The 19,053-nt window shown below is 42.1% G+C and overlaps 1 protein-coding gene across 5 annotated transcripts; it reads left to right on the top strand.

Moving 5' to 3' along the window:
• Nucleotides 1–3,829: 3,829 nt before the first annotated feature.
• On the top strand, nucleotides 3,830–18,932 carry acot11b (acyl-CoA thioesterase 11b). Of its 5 annotated transcripts, none has more exons than XM_063201474.1 (16): nucleotides 3,830–4,083; nucleotides 6,075–6,266; nucleotides 8,066–8,135; nucleotides 8,243–8,303; nucleotides 8,455–8,559; nucleotides 9,062–9,197; nucleotides 12,457–12,613; nucleotides 13,507–13,626; nucleotides 14,299–14,437; nucleotides 14,691–14,746; nucleotides 15,046–15,112; nucleotides 15,215–15,298; nucleotides 15,399–15,532; nucleotides 15,742–15,873; nucleotides 16,653–16,779; nucleotides 17,541–18,932. In XM_063201474.1, the coding sequence occupies exons 2-16, from the start codon at nucleotides 6,077–6,079 to the stop codon at nucleotides 17,697–17,699; spliced, it is 1,737 nt and encodes a 578-aa protein (XP_063057544.1). In that variant the 5' UTR covers nucleotides 3,830–4,083; nucleotides 6,075–6,076; the 3' UTR covers nucleotides 17,700–18,932. The 5 variants fall into 5 exon arrangements, with proteins under 5 accessions (XP_063057544.1, XP_063057543.1, XP_063057542.1 ...); XM_063201473.1 differs by having other exon boundaries at nucleotides 6,015–6,266; XM_063201472.1 differs by having other exon boundaries at nucleotides 6,012–6,266.
• Nucleotides 18,933–19,053: the final 121 nt, after the last annotated feature.

The raw sequence follows: 19,053 nt of genomic DNA, 5'->3' as shown, positions 1-19,053 counted from the left end.
ATTTTAGTCGATTATTCACACACGTTCGGAAGCACATAGGCTACAATGTTGCATTGAAGCGACACTGTAGAACGTCTTTATGTTGTTACATGTAGCCTTTCCAATAGGCCATTCATCCAGAGCAGGCAGTGTTTGAAAACTTGACACCATGTTAATATCAGCAAGGCACCACACGCCGCTAACAAATATGGCTGTGAGGCACACACGAATGGTTCTGATTTTCATTTGTGTGGTGACCGAAACGTTTTAAATTGTCTTCATACTGCAGACGCATGTCAGATTAGAATCTTCAGCGCGAGTGTGGCAGATATATTTTCCTCCGGAGCAAAACAGCGTGTGACAGCCTTCCTCATTGGTTGGGATTTTGGTCTGGTTTAGGGGTTCCTTGAAACCGACAAATGTAGCCAAGCACGCCTACAATGTCAGCAAACACAGTTGCGTCTAGTTCAACCAGTTACTTCATAGTTTGTCATGGTGAACGGGAGGAAATTACCATGCTTTCGAAGATAGGCAACCTTTGAGGACTGCTATGGAAAAGAAGCATTGCGTTATGAGGCATATATGTGACTGGACTCTGGACTGCCAAGGGCTTGTGCATTAAAAAACACCACCACCACCAACAACAACAACAAAAAAACACTGAGCCAAATTAACCATTATCAAAACCCCTCCTTTGTTTTTCAGAGTGAATGCTAGATCTTCATTTCTGCACTTATTTGATGATTCCCATCTACAACTGATCTAATACTGAGTTAAACCATACCTACCCTAAATAAACATTGTGGTTGTTTAGCGCCTAATGCGATATGCAAAATTATCTATAGGCCTTTGTCACTTTCTACAAGCACTCATATGCCTGTTAAATATAGATCTAGACTACCACTAGGGGGTAGGCTAGGTACAAGAGAACCAGAGCCATATAACTAAATTCTCCATAGGCACATTTTTGTGGCCTAGTGACTTCCCAATACAGAGAGAGAATACACCTACATATGGGAAGCACTCCTTCCCATACCACTTAGGTACACTATAGCCTATGTCTGACTGCATAGAACATAATCCCACTAAATTACATCCTGTGATATTGCTACATCCACAATGACTGTCAGTAGAAGGGGCCCCTCATGTCCTACATCAGGGCTGGGGATATGATTCGAGGGCCTTGTGCTGCCCTTGAGGCGTCTTATCTGGCCCCTGATAAAATTTTACTGTTGTACAGTTTCGCATGACATATGACATGTTTTGTCGAGGAATCTTAGCAATTACTTTTGCAATATCATTAAGTTACATTTTCAGGGGACGTAGTGAAGGTGGAGTCTGTTGTAAAGGTGGCCACCTTCAGGCCTTAAGTGTAGAGGAAAAGGTTTGTGTTTATAGTACAACCAGAGATTCTTTAAGAATATAGAGATATGTCAACATAATAGGTTGCTATGGGCACCTAACATGACCAGGTTCCGGTCTGCCTAAATGGGCGTGTCATAATACTCCTAGCATTGAATAGAACAGTCCTTAGGTCTGCCTAGGTCTGCCTAAAGGGGGATTCTCCCCCCCCCCCTCCCCCTTGCAATAATAGAACCCGAAAACAATGGGCCAATGGAACCTCTCTCTCTATAGTCTGTCTGGTACAACCCTAGGGGGGACTTTATGAAATTTGAAGTGGCCCTTGAATGAAAAGGGTTGCCCACCCCTGTCTTACATCAACAACCTCTGAGACCGTGATTCTCAAACTGTGGGCCGTGATGGTATTCCAAGTGGGTCTAGAAATAATTTTAAAAATCAAAATAATATATGTGTGTTTGTGCTGCTGTTGATTATTTGTTTCAGTTGTATTTTTTGTTGAGTGAGAGGTGGGCCCCGAACATTTGGGAACATTTCAAAGTGGGCCTCAAGTTGGAAAAGCTTGGGAACCTGTGCTCTAAGAAAGTGACCTTCAGGTCAAGACTCAGCACTGTGAACATTTCAGTAGGTCATTTTACACATAGAGTAGGCTCATACTGCACACCATTCTGCCAGTGGAACCCTGTGATAGTCCTCCACCTAACGTGACCAGGTTCCGGTCTGCCTAAAGGGGCGTGTCATAATGCTCCTAGCATTGAAAAGAACAGTCCTCAGGTCTGTATAGGTCTGCCTAAAGGGGGATTTCCCCCCCAATAATAGAACCCGGAAACAATGGGCCAATGGAACCTCTCTCTCTCTACTCTCTCTGGTTCTACACTACTATGACAGTACACATAACCTTTAGTAATAGCCTATGTAACGACTTGGTCATTGCCATTCTGGTAACAGCAAATTTACAACATTAGCCACGTAATTTGATACTAGAGTAGACTTTTCTGTCTCACACAGGATTTTAAAGCGAAGACTTGCAAGATAGGCAGACACCAGACAAGAGATAGCTGTAAGTCCTGAGGCATGTGTGGTGTAACCTCACTCCGTAAGTCCCGATCAAGGCATGTGTGGTGTAACCTCACTGCATCATTTCACCATTTGCTGAAAAAAAAAACCTACACCATTATAACATTGCTTCAAAATTCACAACAACATAATAAAACTCAGTTATTCGCCATTATGGCTATAACAAATAGGGTTTATTAAGGGAATGACACTTTGGTTGCCTTTTTGAGGGGCAGCTGTGGCCTAATGGTTAGGAAGGTGCTCTTATCTTATACGATTAGAAGGTTGCAGGTTCAGACCACACCCTCACCTCTCCCGACACCTCCGTCGATGGCTGAAGTGCCCTTGAGCAAGGCACCTAACCCCTCATTGCTGCAGGGACTGTAAGCCAAAGCCAGTGAAAGCCCAACTGGGAAACTCCAATTCCCATTGTCATTGTGACCCAGCACTCCACAGTACACAAGTGTTCACTGCACACTGCACACAATGAAATTGCATTTATGCCATACCCGTGCAAAAGGGGCAGCCAATATTGGATGTAACCAATATCGCATTAATAACTGAAGTCACTTTAATTAAAAGTGTCAGGTAGTTGTAATGCAATAATGTAATGGCTGTTTAGGGAATGGGTCCTGCCCTTTTATGTCTGCAGAAGAACCCGCTGATGTTAATATGTAGGCTTGTGTAAAAGCTTTTACACAAATGGGGATAGTTGGTTCAGTTGTCCTGGGCCCATGCAGCGAGAAGTTCGGGCCCCCGAGAATTGGGCCCCTACTAATAGCTGAATATGCCTTTCAGATGATTTTGTCCCAGGTCCAGCCAAGGCTGTCAGTGACCTGATTAATGAACATAAGCATTCCATGACAGACAGGTCACAGGTGTCTGTCTTCGAGTGTCAAATAAAGGAGAATCAAAACCACTACTGAAAAAGCTTACGCAGGGTTTCAAGTTGGATATCTTTTTTATGGAGCTTAAAAGACATTTCCCTAAAATCAGACTGAAACTGTTGAGGTTTTCTGGATGAGGAACGAAATGTCTTGAAATGTCTTTAAATGTCACAACATGAGTTGTGAGGTGTGTAATAGGCCATCAACAATGAGTCCATGTAAATCAATCTGATTCAAGTTATTGTTTACCAAACTTGTCTGTCTCTATGAGTTTTGTTTAGAGGTAGGTCTGGCTATTAGGTCTCTACAGTGGTTTATTTGTCATGTGGAAACATATTGCATGTGTTGCATTGTCTGTCTGAGGAAAGAGGGTAGAGAAAGAATAAAAATAATAATTTGATATATATTTTTTAATAATATAAACACTACCATTTGCTCAAAGTTGGTGGTAATTTACTATCTTTGTGACGTATCCCCCAACACAGTGATGGGGGCATAAGTTGGCAACGTTACTACACTCTAATGACCTCTGTAGGCTATGCATTTTAAGATGGCACGAATATCTGTTTGAGGGTGTACAGCGACGTCTCTGCACCGTTCCACCTTAAAAAAGCTGGTGGGCGGAACTGTAATACAATCTTTTGAAGAGGCTGTGTTATGATCGTCTGCACTAAGTGTACGGGCCAGTGAGTATATATCGGCGCACCGTGGAATCACCAGGGGTCTATGGTTTTATCCAAACGTCTTCAAGTGGGGCACACCGGCACGCAAAAATGACAAGATAACACCGGAATCACTTCAAGTAAGCTCTTTATCATTTTGAAATGAAATAAATAACACACTGTTTTAGGAATTTCCAATTAAAATTATTCAAGGTTTGAACATTCAAAACATAGTCGTAGAGAGCGAAAAGACCGGCAGCAACGTTTTAAAATATGTATTAAGCTACTTTGAGCAATAGCCTATACTGTAAATGTAATTAATTGCAAATGTTGGGTTTGACAAATGATTCATTGTTATTACTGATGGCTATAACTTTGGCTCCAGCTGTCTAAAGAACTGTCAGTTGCATTTGTCACTGGAAAACTTGTTCTGATGGGGGGAGGTCACTGCCACTGGGTCGTGGATTTGAAGAAGGCACGACAGACAGGTGACGCAGCCATGTGAGCTGGTCATACCGTGGAACGCTTGGCATTTCACCACTTGGGTCAGTGAAAAGTTCTTGTGACCAGACGCACCACATTACTTGTGCGCACGGAGAGAATGGCAAGAACATATTCCAGTACAACACGATATCATATCACTGCGATCATTTGAGTTGAAAAGGTAGAGAGCGGTCATTCGAGTGTGATGCATAACATAGCTTTCGAGGTTGTGAAGTATTTTAGAGGACGCCGAGAAGGTGGCAGGCAGTTGTTCATGTTAATCCATGGGTCTTTTGGAAAAATCCCTGAAGGGAACAATTCAGCCATTGTCATGTTTAATGGCAAAGGGCCGAGACAGGATAGAAACTTATTTTCCAACGCCAACTTTTGTAATTCTGTTGCTTGATATGACGTGGATTTTGTGTTTTAGAGAGAAGACTATTGGGCCTATAGTTAGGCTACAACATCAACAGAGTAAAATAAGCACCATCATAGTGAATGAACAGTGCATTAATGTGTCTGACAGACTCTATATTGTTGTTGTTATGTTTTACCAGGATAAAATACTGTCACTGTCAAATGCAAAAGTAAGAACATCATGTGGTAACGTGCCCTCAAATCATAGGACTGAAGGCATGTTTCAACATGAGAATTATCACCCAACAACTGGTGGCATGTTTCAGTGTTGAATCTAGAATTAGGACCTACCATTGAATAGTTCTCTTCTCTTTATTGAGCTTTGCAAGTTGCCCACAAGGTCCACCCAATGTTGTAAACAATGGAAAATTGGAATTGAAATGATGGTTTCATTTATGATAGTTGAATACTATAAAGACAATGTGTTTGCCATTCTTAGGCCTTTGCACTTAATGTCAAATATGGAACTAATTCTCCATGTACATGTGCTGATCATTGTTAACTCCGACTGAGCCTGATTGGCATATTATGCAGAGAAACATTATTCTTTGGCAACTCAACTACAACTTCCATTGTCATTGTTGTTAAGGTGATGCTTGTGCATGTCCTTGACACAGCAAAATGCACACTGAATGAGATGCCTGCCTGGCTGCTTGTGGTCCATGGAATTCATGCTAGGATTATATTTCTATTGCAAAACATACCTTTTCAAGTACTATTATTCACTTTAAAATTTGAAAGAACTCCTTAGGCTAATCTTCAAAAACCTTGAAGAAGTAATTCTCCCAGACACGTGAGTGCATGCACGACACCATTATTGTTATTAACGAGACGACATGGCCAAATCCTTTGATGTGGCAACACAAAACACAGCTAAGACAACACCCCCTCCTCACCCGACACAGCACAGCACACAGCCCTCTTTCCTGTGCACGTGTTTATTGTGTCTTAACTTAGTTACTCTCGGTCAGTGAGCGGCCCCTCGTGAAAGTGAAGAATTCCAGTGTAGGCCGTTGGACTTTTGAATTGCTTTAAACTAGACTTTTCGATTGCCTACAACTAGACTTTCCACCTGCCTACAACTAAACTCTTTTGAAGAAGACCTGGATGAATAAGAATCCTCCCAGAAACATCCTGCATGAAACTTTTACTTGCTCTGTACTGTCAGCAGGAAGCCACTACAGATTGCTTCCTGGCTAGAAAGACCCAGTCCTCCTCCTCCTCCCCTCAGGCATGGCCACTGAGGATGGGGAGTCCAAGCTCCTGGAGGAGCCCCTGTTCATCCTGGAGAATGGCGAGGTGTACCGCAACCCCACCGAGATAAAGATGAGCCAGATTGTCATGCCCTGCCACGCCAACCACTGCGGGGAGCTCAGCGTGGGACAGCTGCTCAAGTGGATGGACTCCACCGCCTGCCTCGCAGGTGAGGAATGAGCTGCATTGAGATGTAAAGATATGTCTAGGGAAGCAAACTGGGGGGAAGAAAGGGGTTAGTCTCCCCTTCCATGCAGAGCCTGTATTATACGCATGTTGTTACCAAATGTAATGGCCAAGTATTTATCTACAGTAATACATTCTCGGTAGTGCCCTGCCAGGGCAGTGTAGTTAGATTTAGATTAGATTAGATAAGATTGCCTTTATTGTCCCCAAAGGGAAATTTGTTTTCACCACCGTCATAATGTGTTACAGCCAACTCAATACACAGGTACACAAGGACAAACATAAGGACATCAAGCCCAATGCATGCACACTCACACAAAAATACTGCACTTACTCTCGCATACACACACATCCACTCATACATGCATACCCCAACACTACTGTACACTCCAACACAGATACTGTCAGAAAACATCAGCACATACTCACACAATAAGACATCCAACCAAACCAACAATCACATATACACTATATACACAACCAGGAGGGAGTTAGGATGTGTAGTTGTGGTTGTTGTCAGATCAATGGCATTACCATCTGAACCAGACTACTACACATTCTTCTACCTAAGGCTTTGCTGTTTACTGGCAAAAGCTGGCTACAACATTATAACTACTAACGTATGCTATGACATTACAGATATTCCTTACCAACTCAATAACAATTTGGTCATTTTCACTCTGGTGATAACAATCACATAATAAGGGCTGTGCCTGAAAGGTCAAAGATCTTCTGCACAGCAATAAAGAAATAAACACATTTCCCAAGACCACAAGAACCTGATGAAGCCATAGCCATGCTTTTTTTGACCAAATTACCACAGTTTATTTGAAACAGTGTACAAATCAGGCCTCTAAATTAACACCGGCCAACCAGCCAAATACTGGTGAAAGTTCACTTTAGCTGGTAGAAAAGAAGCCTACAAGCCACTGATAGTGAGTGTATGTGTGCGGCTAGTAAGATTTAGCATCTACTAGCCAAATAGGCTAGTGATGAAAAAAAGTTAATTTATAGCCCTGGTACCAATGCATTAATAGGAAAAATTGACGTCAGAAAGAATCACACTAGCTTTACTGTGCTCTTAATTCAGTCTGAGTGAAGCATACACACACCACTCTTCCTGTTGGCCAAAAGCTGAGAGGGAAATAGAACTGCCGAACTGAGGAGAGAACCCACAGGCAGCACACCACCCTAGATTGTGTAAACATGTTGGTCATGAAAACACAGACGACCTGACAGACTCTGTCAGGCTAGTCGTGTGTTTACACAATCCTCTGACAAAGACCTGAGGTGGCAGCGACTCTTGAACACCTATGAATGAGCATTTGACACTAATTGTGTGGAGTTATCTTATCTTGTAGATAAATGTGTCAGTCATGCACATTCATTTGCCAGAAATGCACTGAATGGCTAATCACCATTAGAAATAATACAATATTAAATACTGGATTTGTGGCCCAGTCTGGGGCTCAGATGGCTAGGGCACTGTCTGTTACGTTGCAGACCCGGGTTTGATTCCGGCTCCAGGTTGTTTCTCTTTCCTCCCCCCCTGTCTCTCTTTCCCATGACATTGCTGTCTCCTCTGAAACTGTCCTGTCCAACAGTAAAGATAAGAAAAGCCCAGAAAACACTGCATTGTTGTTAGTGCGTTAGTAAACCTGCCGTTCAATCCTGTGTTTTTTGAGGTGCACACTTTTGTGGCCATCTGTAGTGTATTTGCTGAAACACATTGTTGTCGTTTGCTGTGGAATTCCTGTAATTCCTTCCTTCCCTTCGCCACAGCTGAGAGGCATGCGGGGTGCTCCTGTGTAACAGCCTCGGTGGACGACATCCACTTTGAACACACAATCAGGTAACATACACTGCAATCTATCAGCTTCTGTGTCTTTCTAAATCAGTACGATATTGTATCCCAGCAGGTTTTCTCATTTTTTTCCTTGTTTGTTTTACATCCTCCAGTGTGGGACAAGTTGTTCACATTAAGGCCAAAGTGAATAGAGCATTCACATCCAGCATGGAGGTAAATCCTCAGATATACATCCAGATATTTAATTGTTGTATTATTTGTATTTCTATTGTTTTAGTACATTCAAGCCATTCTACATTATTGTTATCAGCTTGGCTGCTGTGGCTGCTGTGCCTGCTTGAAGTGATGATTTTCCTCTCCTTAGGTTGGCATAGTGGTTAGCTGTGAGGATCTTTTCAGCGATCATCAGCAATGTAAGGTGTGCCATGCGTTTGCCACGTTTGTGGCACGCCGAACAGAGGCAGGGAAGGTGATTATGCTCAATTACACACATAATTGTGGCTTAATTTCTTGCCCGAGGGGTTGTTAAAATTGTTATGGAAAAACATTGAAGGGGAATTGCCTAATGTCTGCACCAACACAAAATGTACAACTGTGAATTGCTGAGAGAAGCCGAAGATGCGGGTGACAATTTGATCTTCCATTTACTGTAGGGCTTGTGCTCCTGTGCTCAGCCAAAATTCACCCATTGAAATGCTGGACTGTTGAAATTATTTAAGCTTTTTTTGAGGCAAAAACAAATGACAGTCAATACCAACTTGAAAAGTGTCGTTTACAGTATATTCATGATATGCGTCATGCTGTGTTTATGAAAGAAATACAGCGGAGTGGTACAGAAGACTACCATGTTCCAATGGGGAGCAGAATATGAGGACAGCACAAAAATGATGCCTCAGTCAATAGCATCCTTTGTATTGAGAGGATCTGTCAGTATGTGCTCATATATTCTCTCCGGGTTGACCTGTGAATAGGTTCAGCTGAAACAGGTGATTCCGCACACCCAGTCTGAACAGCTGGAGTACAGCCTGGCTGCAGAGAGGAGGAGGATGAGGCTCATCCACGCAGAGACCATCACTGACCTCCTCAGCAGTAGCTCATCTCAGTCAGGTAGGACAGTGACTCCCAACCAGGGGTACGTGTACCACCATGGGTATGCAAGCACACTACAGCGAGTATGTGGACTAATTTAATAATAACTCTAATGCATTCAGAGAGTGTAGACCTCCGCCATCTCCACCAAGGATGCTGTTTGATAGCGCATGTGACTATGTTACACCTTCATTTTTTTCAAGTCTTTCGCCCTTGTTTTGTGTTAGGAAAATTCGCCCTATCTCGCAATAGTGAAGAATCTTTTTTAAAATTCCTGGATCGGAACCGTGATCCGGATCACCACCGGAATGTAATCACTTGTTCCTTGTACCATTTCAAACAACTCCACAAAATTTCATTAAAATCCGTTCAGAACTTTTTGAGTTATCCCACTGACACAAACAACAGACAAACTAATGAACTAACCGAAAACAGAACCTCCTTGGCAACAAGGTAACGAATTCATGGAGCACAGGAACATTAGCACAGAGGCAGATATAGTAGAGCTTGAGTGAGGGGGTACTCATAGGATGACAAACAGGCTTGGGGGTTATGCTCGACAAAAAAAGGCTGTGAAACACTGAGGTAAGACATCAACAGGTACCTCTCCTCTCCTGAAAACAATGCCCCAGGACTCTGGCTTGTAAAACAGCATTATGCTGCATGTTTTTGTACTGTACTGTACTTCTTCTGAGAGGTACATTCCATTGCATCTCTGAATGCTACCTCTATGTTTCATTCTTTAGAAAATTCCCCTCAACCACCTTGCCATCATAATCCTTCTCTTAATGTACCAGGTAGTGTAATGTAGGCCTACCCCACAGAATACGAGCGAAGACGATATTTTGCACAGGACTACTTAATTTCTTAATCCACCCCTGGTGGTTGGATAATGCTACCTGTCCGAATTCTCCATCTCCATCCTTTCAACTTTGGAATAACAATGGGCCTAACAATGGGACTTTATTTTCAGGGTCATTTTAAAGTGATCCCTGCACTATGCCTGCACTCTAAGTCAGTCAGGAATTGCTTTGAGTAAAGTCGTGCCAGGTGACTTCCGGGATGTGTCTACCAGACTGCCAAGACGTTGCCACTGTGCCATCGCTCCAAATCAGCTAAATGAAGCCATTTATCTTTTTTACTGACACAGCTAAAGAGAGTGAAATGATCCACTACTTGTACTCCCATGACTAAGCACCGTGTAACATGCATTGCCTACCACAGTAGTGTTTGTTAAGACTTTGATGAAAGAAGGCAAGGTCTCTGGATTACGAGCACCGGTAGTTATTTGCTTTGCTGTCATGCAGATATTTAGCTTGGCATGTGTGTGTTTGCACTGTGTGTGTGTGTGTGTGTGTGTGTGTGTGTGTGTGTGTGTGTGTGTGTGTGTGTGTGTGTGTGTGTGTGTGTGTGTGTGTGTGTGTGTGTGTTTGTGTGTGTGTGCGCGCATGTGTGTGTGTGTGTGCGTCAGAGGCGATTCCTCTTTGAGTACAAGGGAGGCGCCGCCTCCTGTCCAAAATCACGGAGAATAGTATTTAAATTAATGCTTTACACAACTTAATAACATTGCTATTTCAGACCCAGCTCCATAGAAAATGCATGTGCTCAACTTAGAGATTAAACCAATCTGTAATAAGATCCCGAGGCTCGCACAAGTTTTTTTCCGCTCATGACAACGCAAGCGAGTCGAGTCTCAATGGACTTCAATGGCATGTGGGATTGTTCACTTTTTCAATGGCAAAATGCTAAACGGTCATTGGCTATTGCCGTCAAATTTTTTTGATTTTGAGACTGAGCCTCACTGGGAGTGAATGGAGAAGAGAGAGGAGGGGGGAGGGACCGGAGACTGGAGCTCCGACTTGTGATTGGGTGAACCCCGTGTCAGTAGGCTACAGTAGTTGATTTCATTTCGAAATGCGGATATGTTATTAATTTGACTGAGAAGTTTCGTCGTGGTAACCAGTGGGGAAGCTATTCATTGCGGTGTACTCCAGTTTTGTGTACATATTCTTGTAAACCTAGTGTTGCGAATAAAGCCTTAATAGCGGAATGTCCTTATCCGTTTTAATCTCCCAATTCAAAAGTTGAGGTTGCCTTATTTTCGTTAGGGCTAGCTTGCAAAAAGCTAGAGAGCTATGCAAAATGCCAAGCATTGTGGATTAAATTCTGGCGAATTCCAGTCGTCCTTATGAGGAGAAAAGGAATATCAAGGAGCAGAGCAGAGCACTGCCTAATATTGACTTGGTGAAAAAGGAAGGGAAGAACAACCGTTTCTTTTGAGCTTTCCTGGTGTCTGATCAACTGGTTAACTGCCAAGTCCCGTGAGTGGCGAGTCCTTGTTTCCTACTGTGTTGGCAATGTCTGGTAAATAATTAAAGATTTGGCGACCTCTAGTGGTAAGTTAAGCCGTGCACCCAGTAATGAACAAAGACAACGAAGGCAAACTCAATCACATCATTATGTGGCGGAGGTAGGCCTAATGATAATAATAATAATAATACAAAACATTTCCCTATGAATAGGCTACAAGGGGGATAATGATTAATGATTAACACATTTGTTTCAACAAGAGTCCTTTAGTGTGTGAGGCCATATGTGGCTCAGGACCAATGTAAGATGTCCCCCCCCCTTATTTTTTGCGTTCTGGACATATTGTAATTGAACAGCCTCCCCTGTTTGACAGACTACCAGCCGCCACTGGTGTGTGTGTAAATATGTGACAAGGCCAAATATTAGATAATGTGTATTCTTTTCATGATAAGTCATAATCAGTTCATATGCAGCCAGATGAATCAACATCATGAGCCCATTTATGTTCATGCTAGATTTTTAGCTTAGTATGCATGTGTGTGTGTGTGTTTGTTTGTGTGTGCGTGTGCGTGTGCATGTGTGAGTTCGCCTGCGTGTGTGTTATGTGTTATGTGTGTCCACGCGTGTGTGATATATGTGCTTGTGTGCACCATGCATGTGTGTGCGTGTGCGTGTGCGTGTGTGTGTTTATGTGTGTGTGTGTGTGTGTGTGTGTGTGTGTGCGTGTGCGTGTGCGCGTGCGTGCGTACGTGCATGCGTGCGTGATCTGACTTTGGCTAAATGTTTGTAAGCATATGTGTGCTGTATGGTTAATATATGTGTAATGATGTGTGCAACGTCTGTGTTTTTCTGTATTCATGTACGTATGTACGTATATAACTGGACACCTTATTTTCTCTCAGTCCTTATAAATTATACTCTACTCTACTTCGTATGTGTGTGTGCGTGTGTGTTGTTTCCTCCATAGTTTCTGCATCCGAACAGCACCAGGATGGCGTGCCAGCCGAGCGCACCCGGGTGGAGAGCGTGGAGCTGGTGCTGCCACCTCATGCCAACCACCAGGTCAGCACATTTGGAGGACAGATAATGGCCTGGATGGAGAACGTGGCCACCATTTCCGCAAGGTGAGTCCAAGCACACACCGTCTAACATCACTGTGTGTCCGTCCAATGCAGGGACGGATCATGACTCCATGGGCCCCTGGAACAGAAAACAAGAAGTATCACAATATTAGAATGCAAATATAGAAGCTAGCATTTCAAAGCCCCCTTGACTCTTGGGCCCCTGGGCCTGGGCCCTGTTGGCCCCGTGCAGTAATCTGTCCCTGTCCTGAGCTTATGACATTATTGCTGCAATGTATACATAATAGGGCACAAGGTGAACCAAACACGGCAACAGATGACAGCAATGTGTTGAAGCAAATACACAACAGATGGTCACGACTGTCTTAATGCTGGCAATGAAGGTAGCTGGCAAAAGAAAAAAAAACATTTCATATTGAATGCTTCTCTGTAGTAAATACACTATGTTAGAACTTGAGATGCACTCAGAGAGTGCAGACCTCCACCAAGGAAGCTGTGTGATTATGTTACACCCTTGACTATGTTACACCCTATTTTATTTTAAGTCTTTCTGCCTTCTTTTTGTGGAGTTAGAAACTAGAATGTCAAAATTTGGCCTGTCCCGCAATTGAATCTGTCACTAGGGCCGTCTAGATTTGTAGGCAAGCAATGGTGAGGAATCTTTTTTAAAAAGTCCTGGTTCCGGTTCATGATCTGGATCACCACCAAAATGTAATCACTTGTTCCGTTGGTCATTTCCAACAACTCCATAAAGTTTCATCCAAATCTGCTCAGAACTTTTTGAGTTATTGAGTTTTTTGACAGACAAACAAACCAATGCGACCAAAAACATAACCTCCTTGGCGGAGGTAATAACTGTATGGCATTAGTGCAGCAAATGACTGCTATCAGATAGAGAGATTTATGATTTCTGTGTTCCTTTGTCCGTCTTGCAGCCGGCTGTGTAATGCGCACCCCACTCTCAGGACAATTGATATGTTCCACTTCCGAGGTCCCTCTCACATAGGCGACCGCTTGGTTTTAAAGGCCATCGTTAACAACGCTTTCAAGAAAAGGTACGTCTTACCACTCCTTCCAGGATTTCAAAGCCCTTTCTTTATATTTTTGTGGCCTACATTGCTGTATGTTGCAAGAGGTTTTCCCAAAATAGACCGCCTATTGTGGACACACATACAGTATGGAAATGAGCTATTGTGTTATAATCTGGCAAATTTACATGAATGTATGGTCATTCATGTCCAATGTCCTGAAAAATAAAAGTCAAATCTCGCAACAAAACTTCTTTTGCTTTTTAGGTTTTTGATGGGATTACATTGTTGCAGGACATGAAAGCTGCGGGAGACTATATGAAAGCTGTGACATATTGAATATTGACTTATGGAATTATTTCAATTACTATAGTATACATTGAGTGCACAGATTGGTCTGTGGAATATTTCACTCTGTCCTGAAAAAATGTGACAACATTCTTTATTAATATATTACAACTTGGTCACTGTCATTTGGATTATAACTAACTCATAACAGGGGGCTGTAGAGCTTCTGTTATAACCAAAATGGCAATGACCAAGTCTTAATCGGTTACTTAAGATTCTGTATTATCATACCAATGTTGTTATGATGTAGTTGACCCATCTGCAGTAAGAGGCAACGGGGTCAAAATGGCACAACATCCCCTCTAACCAACCTTCAGTCTAAAACCCTCCCTATTGTAATGTGTCACACAGTATGGAGGTAGGTGTGTGCGCCGAGGCCTACCAAGGAGGTGAACCTCTCCGCCACATCAACAGCGCCTTCATGACCTTCGAGGTGCTAGACCACGACAAGAAACCACGCACACTGCCTCACATCCGACCAGAGCCCGTGGTAAGACCACAACAACATTACGCTTACCAGGCTCTCTCTAACACACACACATCCCACGCTTTTTTCTTTTACAGCATTAGCCACATTCCTCACTAGCTGAAAATGTCAGAGGTGCTTATCCCCCAAATACCACAGTAATACTGGGATTGTTTTTTTTTTCAGCTCAGTCACTAGAAAATGTCTTTTTCTTTTCTTCGGTCCCTGCTTGTGCCTATTCACACACTCTGATTCTTGGCACTTGCTGCATCCACAGGATGGAAAGCGGCGGTTCCAAGAGGCTATTGCTAGGAAGAAAATAAGGCTGGATAGGTGAGTGCCGCTTTCACAAACAAACATTAACAATCAATCTAGGGAGTGCCCAAAGGAACATGGGCAAGAACAAATGTGGATCCCCTATGCCTGCCAACTGTCACGTGCAGGCAACATTTTTATATGAAAGCATGCAAAAGCATTGTTTTTTTTTCCAGGCCTGTTCACATTTTGCCCATGTCCTTCCAGGGGCTTCATAGCTATGAATTTAGAAAAAGGAAAACATTAAGAGACAATTTCTCCTCTGATAGAATGTATCTGATTCATGTGCACATTACTTTTTTTTCTTTTTTTTCCAGGAAGTACATCATTTCTTGCAAACAAACTGAAGTGCCATTATCCGTCCCCTGGGAACCCAGTAATCAGGTATAGCACCACTCCAAACGAGACAATTATAACAAGGACATGCAATGTACTTAACTAGTCATAAGTGTTGACCTTTGCTTTGACCTTGAATCATTTCAACAGATGTACCTCAGCTACAACAACGTGTCGGCCCTAAAATTGTTGTCTGCTCATGTAAACTGGGTGTTGACCTCAGAAAAAAATAAGGTCAGGACAACGAACAAGTTTTCACTCTATTTTGTGTAATTAATACAGCTTTAATTTGGTGAATAGTGTAATTAACAGTGGGCTGTTTATTTTCCCTCAGGTCAGTCTGTATACATTAGAGGAGAACCAGAAGTTGTGTTTTAAAGTGGAAATGCACGTAAACGTCCCAGCAGAGCAAGTATTTGTGCTTCTGTCTGACCTGACACGCAGAAAAGAGTGGGATGGGCATTATGAGTATGTACTTTGAGTAATTACTGTTTAAAAATATGTGCAAATGAGTATGTATGTTGCATTCTGTATACTTCTTATTTGCTGTGTACTTCTTATTTGCTGTTGTTGAGTCGCTGTAGTTATCATTCATTCACTTAAGTTATCATTCAACACAATCATTATCATTACTTATTATGAATAGTGTGACATTGAGCTGCCCTTGTGTTTTGAAGAGAGTGCGAGGTAATTGTGCAAGCTGATGAAGATGACACCATCTACAGAGTGGTCACTCCCTCAGTCCGTAAGGGGGGCAAAGACCAAGAGTTCATCATGTTAGCGTCACGGAGACGACCCTGTGACTCCAGGTAGGTATATATAAAAAACACATACTGTATTCAGTTAATGACACTGTTAATTTAACCCCTTTGCGCAGAGTCTATGTTATAACCTTACTGTCACCAAAATTGTAATGGCTATGTCTTAATCTGTTACTGAGGGCTCTCTGTACTGTAGCATATCATAGCAATGTTGTTATGATGTAGTTGAGTATTCAGCTAATATAGGGTGACCAGACGTACCGGTTTGACCGGGACAGTCCCGGTTTGGAGTTGTGTGTCCCATGTCCCGAGCGAACTATATGCCCCGGTTTTGGCCACCCACTACATTACGCCATGTCTATCAGGGTAAATATATGGAAAAGATGACATGTTTACCTGCCACAATTAATGGCAGCCAGCGCTTGTATAGAAAGTCTGAAGGAGTCAGTTGCAATTTGTCATTCCGACCTCTAAAATTGCCTAGAATGCAGGAAATTGCATCTAAAAAAATACAAATTTTCTTGGGGGAGGACCCCCAGACCCGCCCGCCAAATATTGTCCTTCAGTCACGCACGAAGTGTCCCTGTTTTACACTACAAAAATCTGGTCACCCTAAGCTAATAGTGATTAGGCCCGTCTGCGACCCCATCTCTAATAAGAGGCTACCACTCAGACAACACTATCTGTGTTAAATCCAACTCTCTATAGTTGTATTAACACTTCAAAATGTTTTTTGGTACATCCTAGCAAGTACTCCCTTTTCCCCTTGCTGTAGGCCTACACGTACATGTACATCATTCTTGATTCTTCTGTTTGTTCTTCCTCAGTGAACCTTACATGATTGCCCTGCGCTCTGTGACATTACCCACTCACCCACCAAACCAGGACATTAATAGAGGAGAGGTCCTCTGTGCCGGCTTCAGTATATGGGAAGAGTCTGACAGCCTCACAAAGGTATGAAAACCTTAAAGGACCACTTCAGTCAATCTCAATATGCTGTTGTATTGCTCACGCTACCCTTGACTTGTCAGTACCCGGTGATGCCACATTTTTCGGCTCAGCCCTTTCTGAGATATGAGCTATTGTAATGAGGCAGCGTTCATTTACATTTTTTTTTTTTAAGTAACATAGGCCTAGTCCAAATATTTTCCCAAAAGGTACCGCTGTTTGCTAGTTGTCTTCTGATGTTGTATAACCTTTTGGATGTTTTTGGGAATAAATAAAAATGTTTTTTTTTTAAATGTAAACAAAGCGCTGCCCCCATTACAATGACCAGGATCTCGGAAAAGGCTGAAGAAAAAAAAAGGAAAAAAGTCCAGGGTAGTGTGAGCATTACAACTGCATGTTGAAATTGAAGTTATCCTTTAAATATGTGAATATTACACAGTAATATTTACACAGTAAATCCATAAATACAGTTATGCTGTTAGATTCTGTCAGTCTTGCCTTTCACCATTACAGAGTAAAAGATTTTGTGTCAATATTTCATAGTAAACTAAAAGTCACGTTGCTCTAACAGTGGAGTCAAACGTCAGTGTAAATTTCTGCAGGCTGCTCTACAGTTAATACAGCCTACATAATGTTGAGTAGAATTAACTCTGGCTCTGAAAATGTTACACTGAGTTTAGAGTGAAACTGTCACTATTTTTGAGTGAGACCAAATGTTAAATGATAGTTATACTACCACTGGTGTTTTCACTGTGTCCTTTCCCCAGATTTCCTACTACAACCAGGCCACTCCAGGCGTCCTCCAATACATCTCCACAGATATTGCAGGTCTCTCCTCAAGATTCTACAGTAGCTTTTCTTCCTGCAGTGTCTTCCTGGAGAAGAACAGAGACAGTCTCTCATCTCATTCCCCCTCCGATCTCTGAAAGGAGACAGGCCAGGTGGTGTCTCCTGTTCACCACGCACAAGTAGACCGTAGACGCACAAGTTTGAGATCAAGAAAAACCTTTCCTGCCTGAGACATGGCAACATTTCACTCCCAGTCTCACTGTTGTGAGATATTGCTGTTATAAATATTTGACTATTTATTACAATGCACACAATATTTCATTACATCTGTCCTGTTATTTTACAGAGGATGTAGTGTTGTTTCTTTCGAGACAATTTTGCAGATACCAGTAGGTTCACTTTACGTATACCGGAGTCCGTGTAATTTACACAGCAGTACTTATCACAGGTTTGATGTACTGATTTTGGGTACAAATTAGTTGCACTATACTGAACTTGCGGTAAACTATAGGAAATGGCAGTAATTACACATCTGTTGTCTCAATTTGATTTGACACTTAACACAACTGCTGTGTTGTCTATGAAGGAGGACAAGCTCACTGTTTTGCAGATGAGCAGGTTTTGGTGCCTCTAAAATGTGTCTTTGTTCCACAGAAACGCACAAAAAGACTAAAAGGTATGTAGTTGCAAAAAAATGGGCTTTGGCAGTCAAGAGAATGCAAAAGCACTCTGCAGTCTTAATATGCATACAGGAATTCTCTCAGTGTTTTATTTTTGACATATAATTAATGCACTGTTGTATAAAATATTTTAAAAGAAAAAAACTACTTAAATTATTTGAGTAGCATGTCCTTTCAATTACAAAGTCAAGGCATTTCAGTTATGGTTGGTATTAGATAAATGTGGTTGCATATTGAACAAGACACACTGCACAGTAAAAAAAAAAATGCAGAGTTAATTTAACATCTAAAGCAGGGATGTCAAACTTTGGCCCGGGGTCCAAATCTGGAGTCATTTTATCCGGCCCGCGAGATCATTTCAAATGTGTATTACAGTTGGCCCACAAGCACTACTAAATATAGTGTAATAAGACGTAAACATGAATACACATGAAATTTGGTGTTCCACAGGAATAAGAGTGGGCCCAGGCCAGTGAAGCAGCTCACACTCATAGAACAGAATATGTGCAGGCATATTTTTATGATGGGAATCCGTTTTTGAAATTTAAGTATGAGTAGTTGTACTGTATGAACAATTTTATTGAATATGGCCCGCGACTTCATTCCAGATTTTGATTTCGGCCCTTTGTCAAGTTTGACACCCCTGATCTATATTTGGTCCCAGAGTATTTGTAAAGTGTTGAATTAACACAGCATTTTTACTGTGTGATTTTCTTTTATATGATACACTTAATGATCATGTATTTTAAGTGCTTGATGTCTGGCATACCAGTAGTAATGTAATGATTTTTTTAAATTCAAGTAAAAGACA

The sequence above is a fragment of the Engraulis encrasicolus genome, chromosome 6 (genome assembly GCF_034702125.1).
Source record: "Engraulis encrasicolus isolate BLACKSEA-1 chromosome 6, IST_EnEncr_1.0, whole genome shotgun sequence".
NCBI classification, from domain to species: Eukaryota; Metazoa; Chordata; class Actinopteri; order Clupeiformes; family Engraulidae; genus Engraulis; species Engraulis encrasicolus.
This window is presented reverse-complemented; position numbering and strand designations above follow the sequence as displayed.

Excerpts from the sequence above, each read along its gene's own strand:
- acot11b (XM_063201474.1), top strand. The coding sequence starts at position 6,077 with ATGGCCACTGAGGATGGGGAGTCCAAGCTCCTGGAGGAGCCCCTGTTC. Across the intron at positions 8,560-9,061 it reads GCCGAACAGAGGCAGGGAAG|GTTCAGCTGAAACAGGTGAT; the intron begins GTGATTATGCTC and ends ACCTGTGAATAG. Across the intron at positions 9,198-12,456 it reads CAGTAGCTCATCTCAGTCAG|TTTCTGCATCCGAACAGCAC; the intron begins GTAGGACAGTGA and ends TTTCCTCCATAG.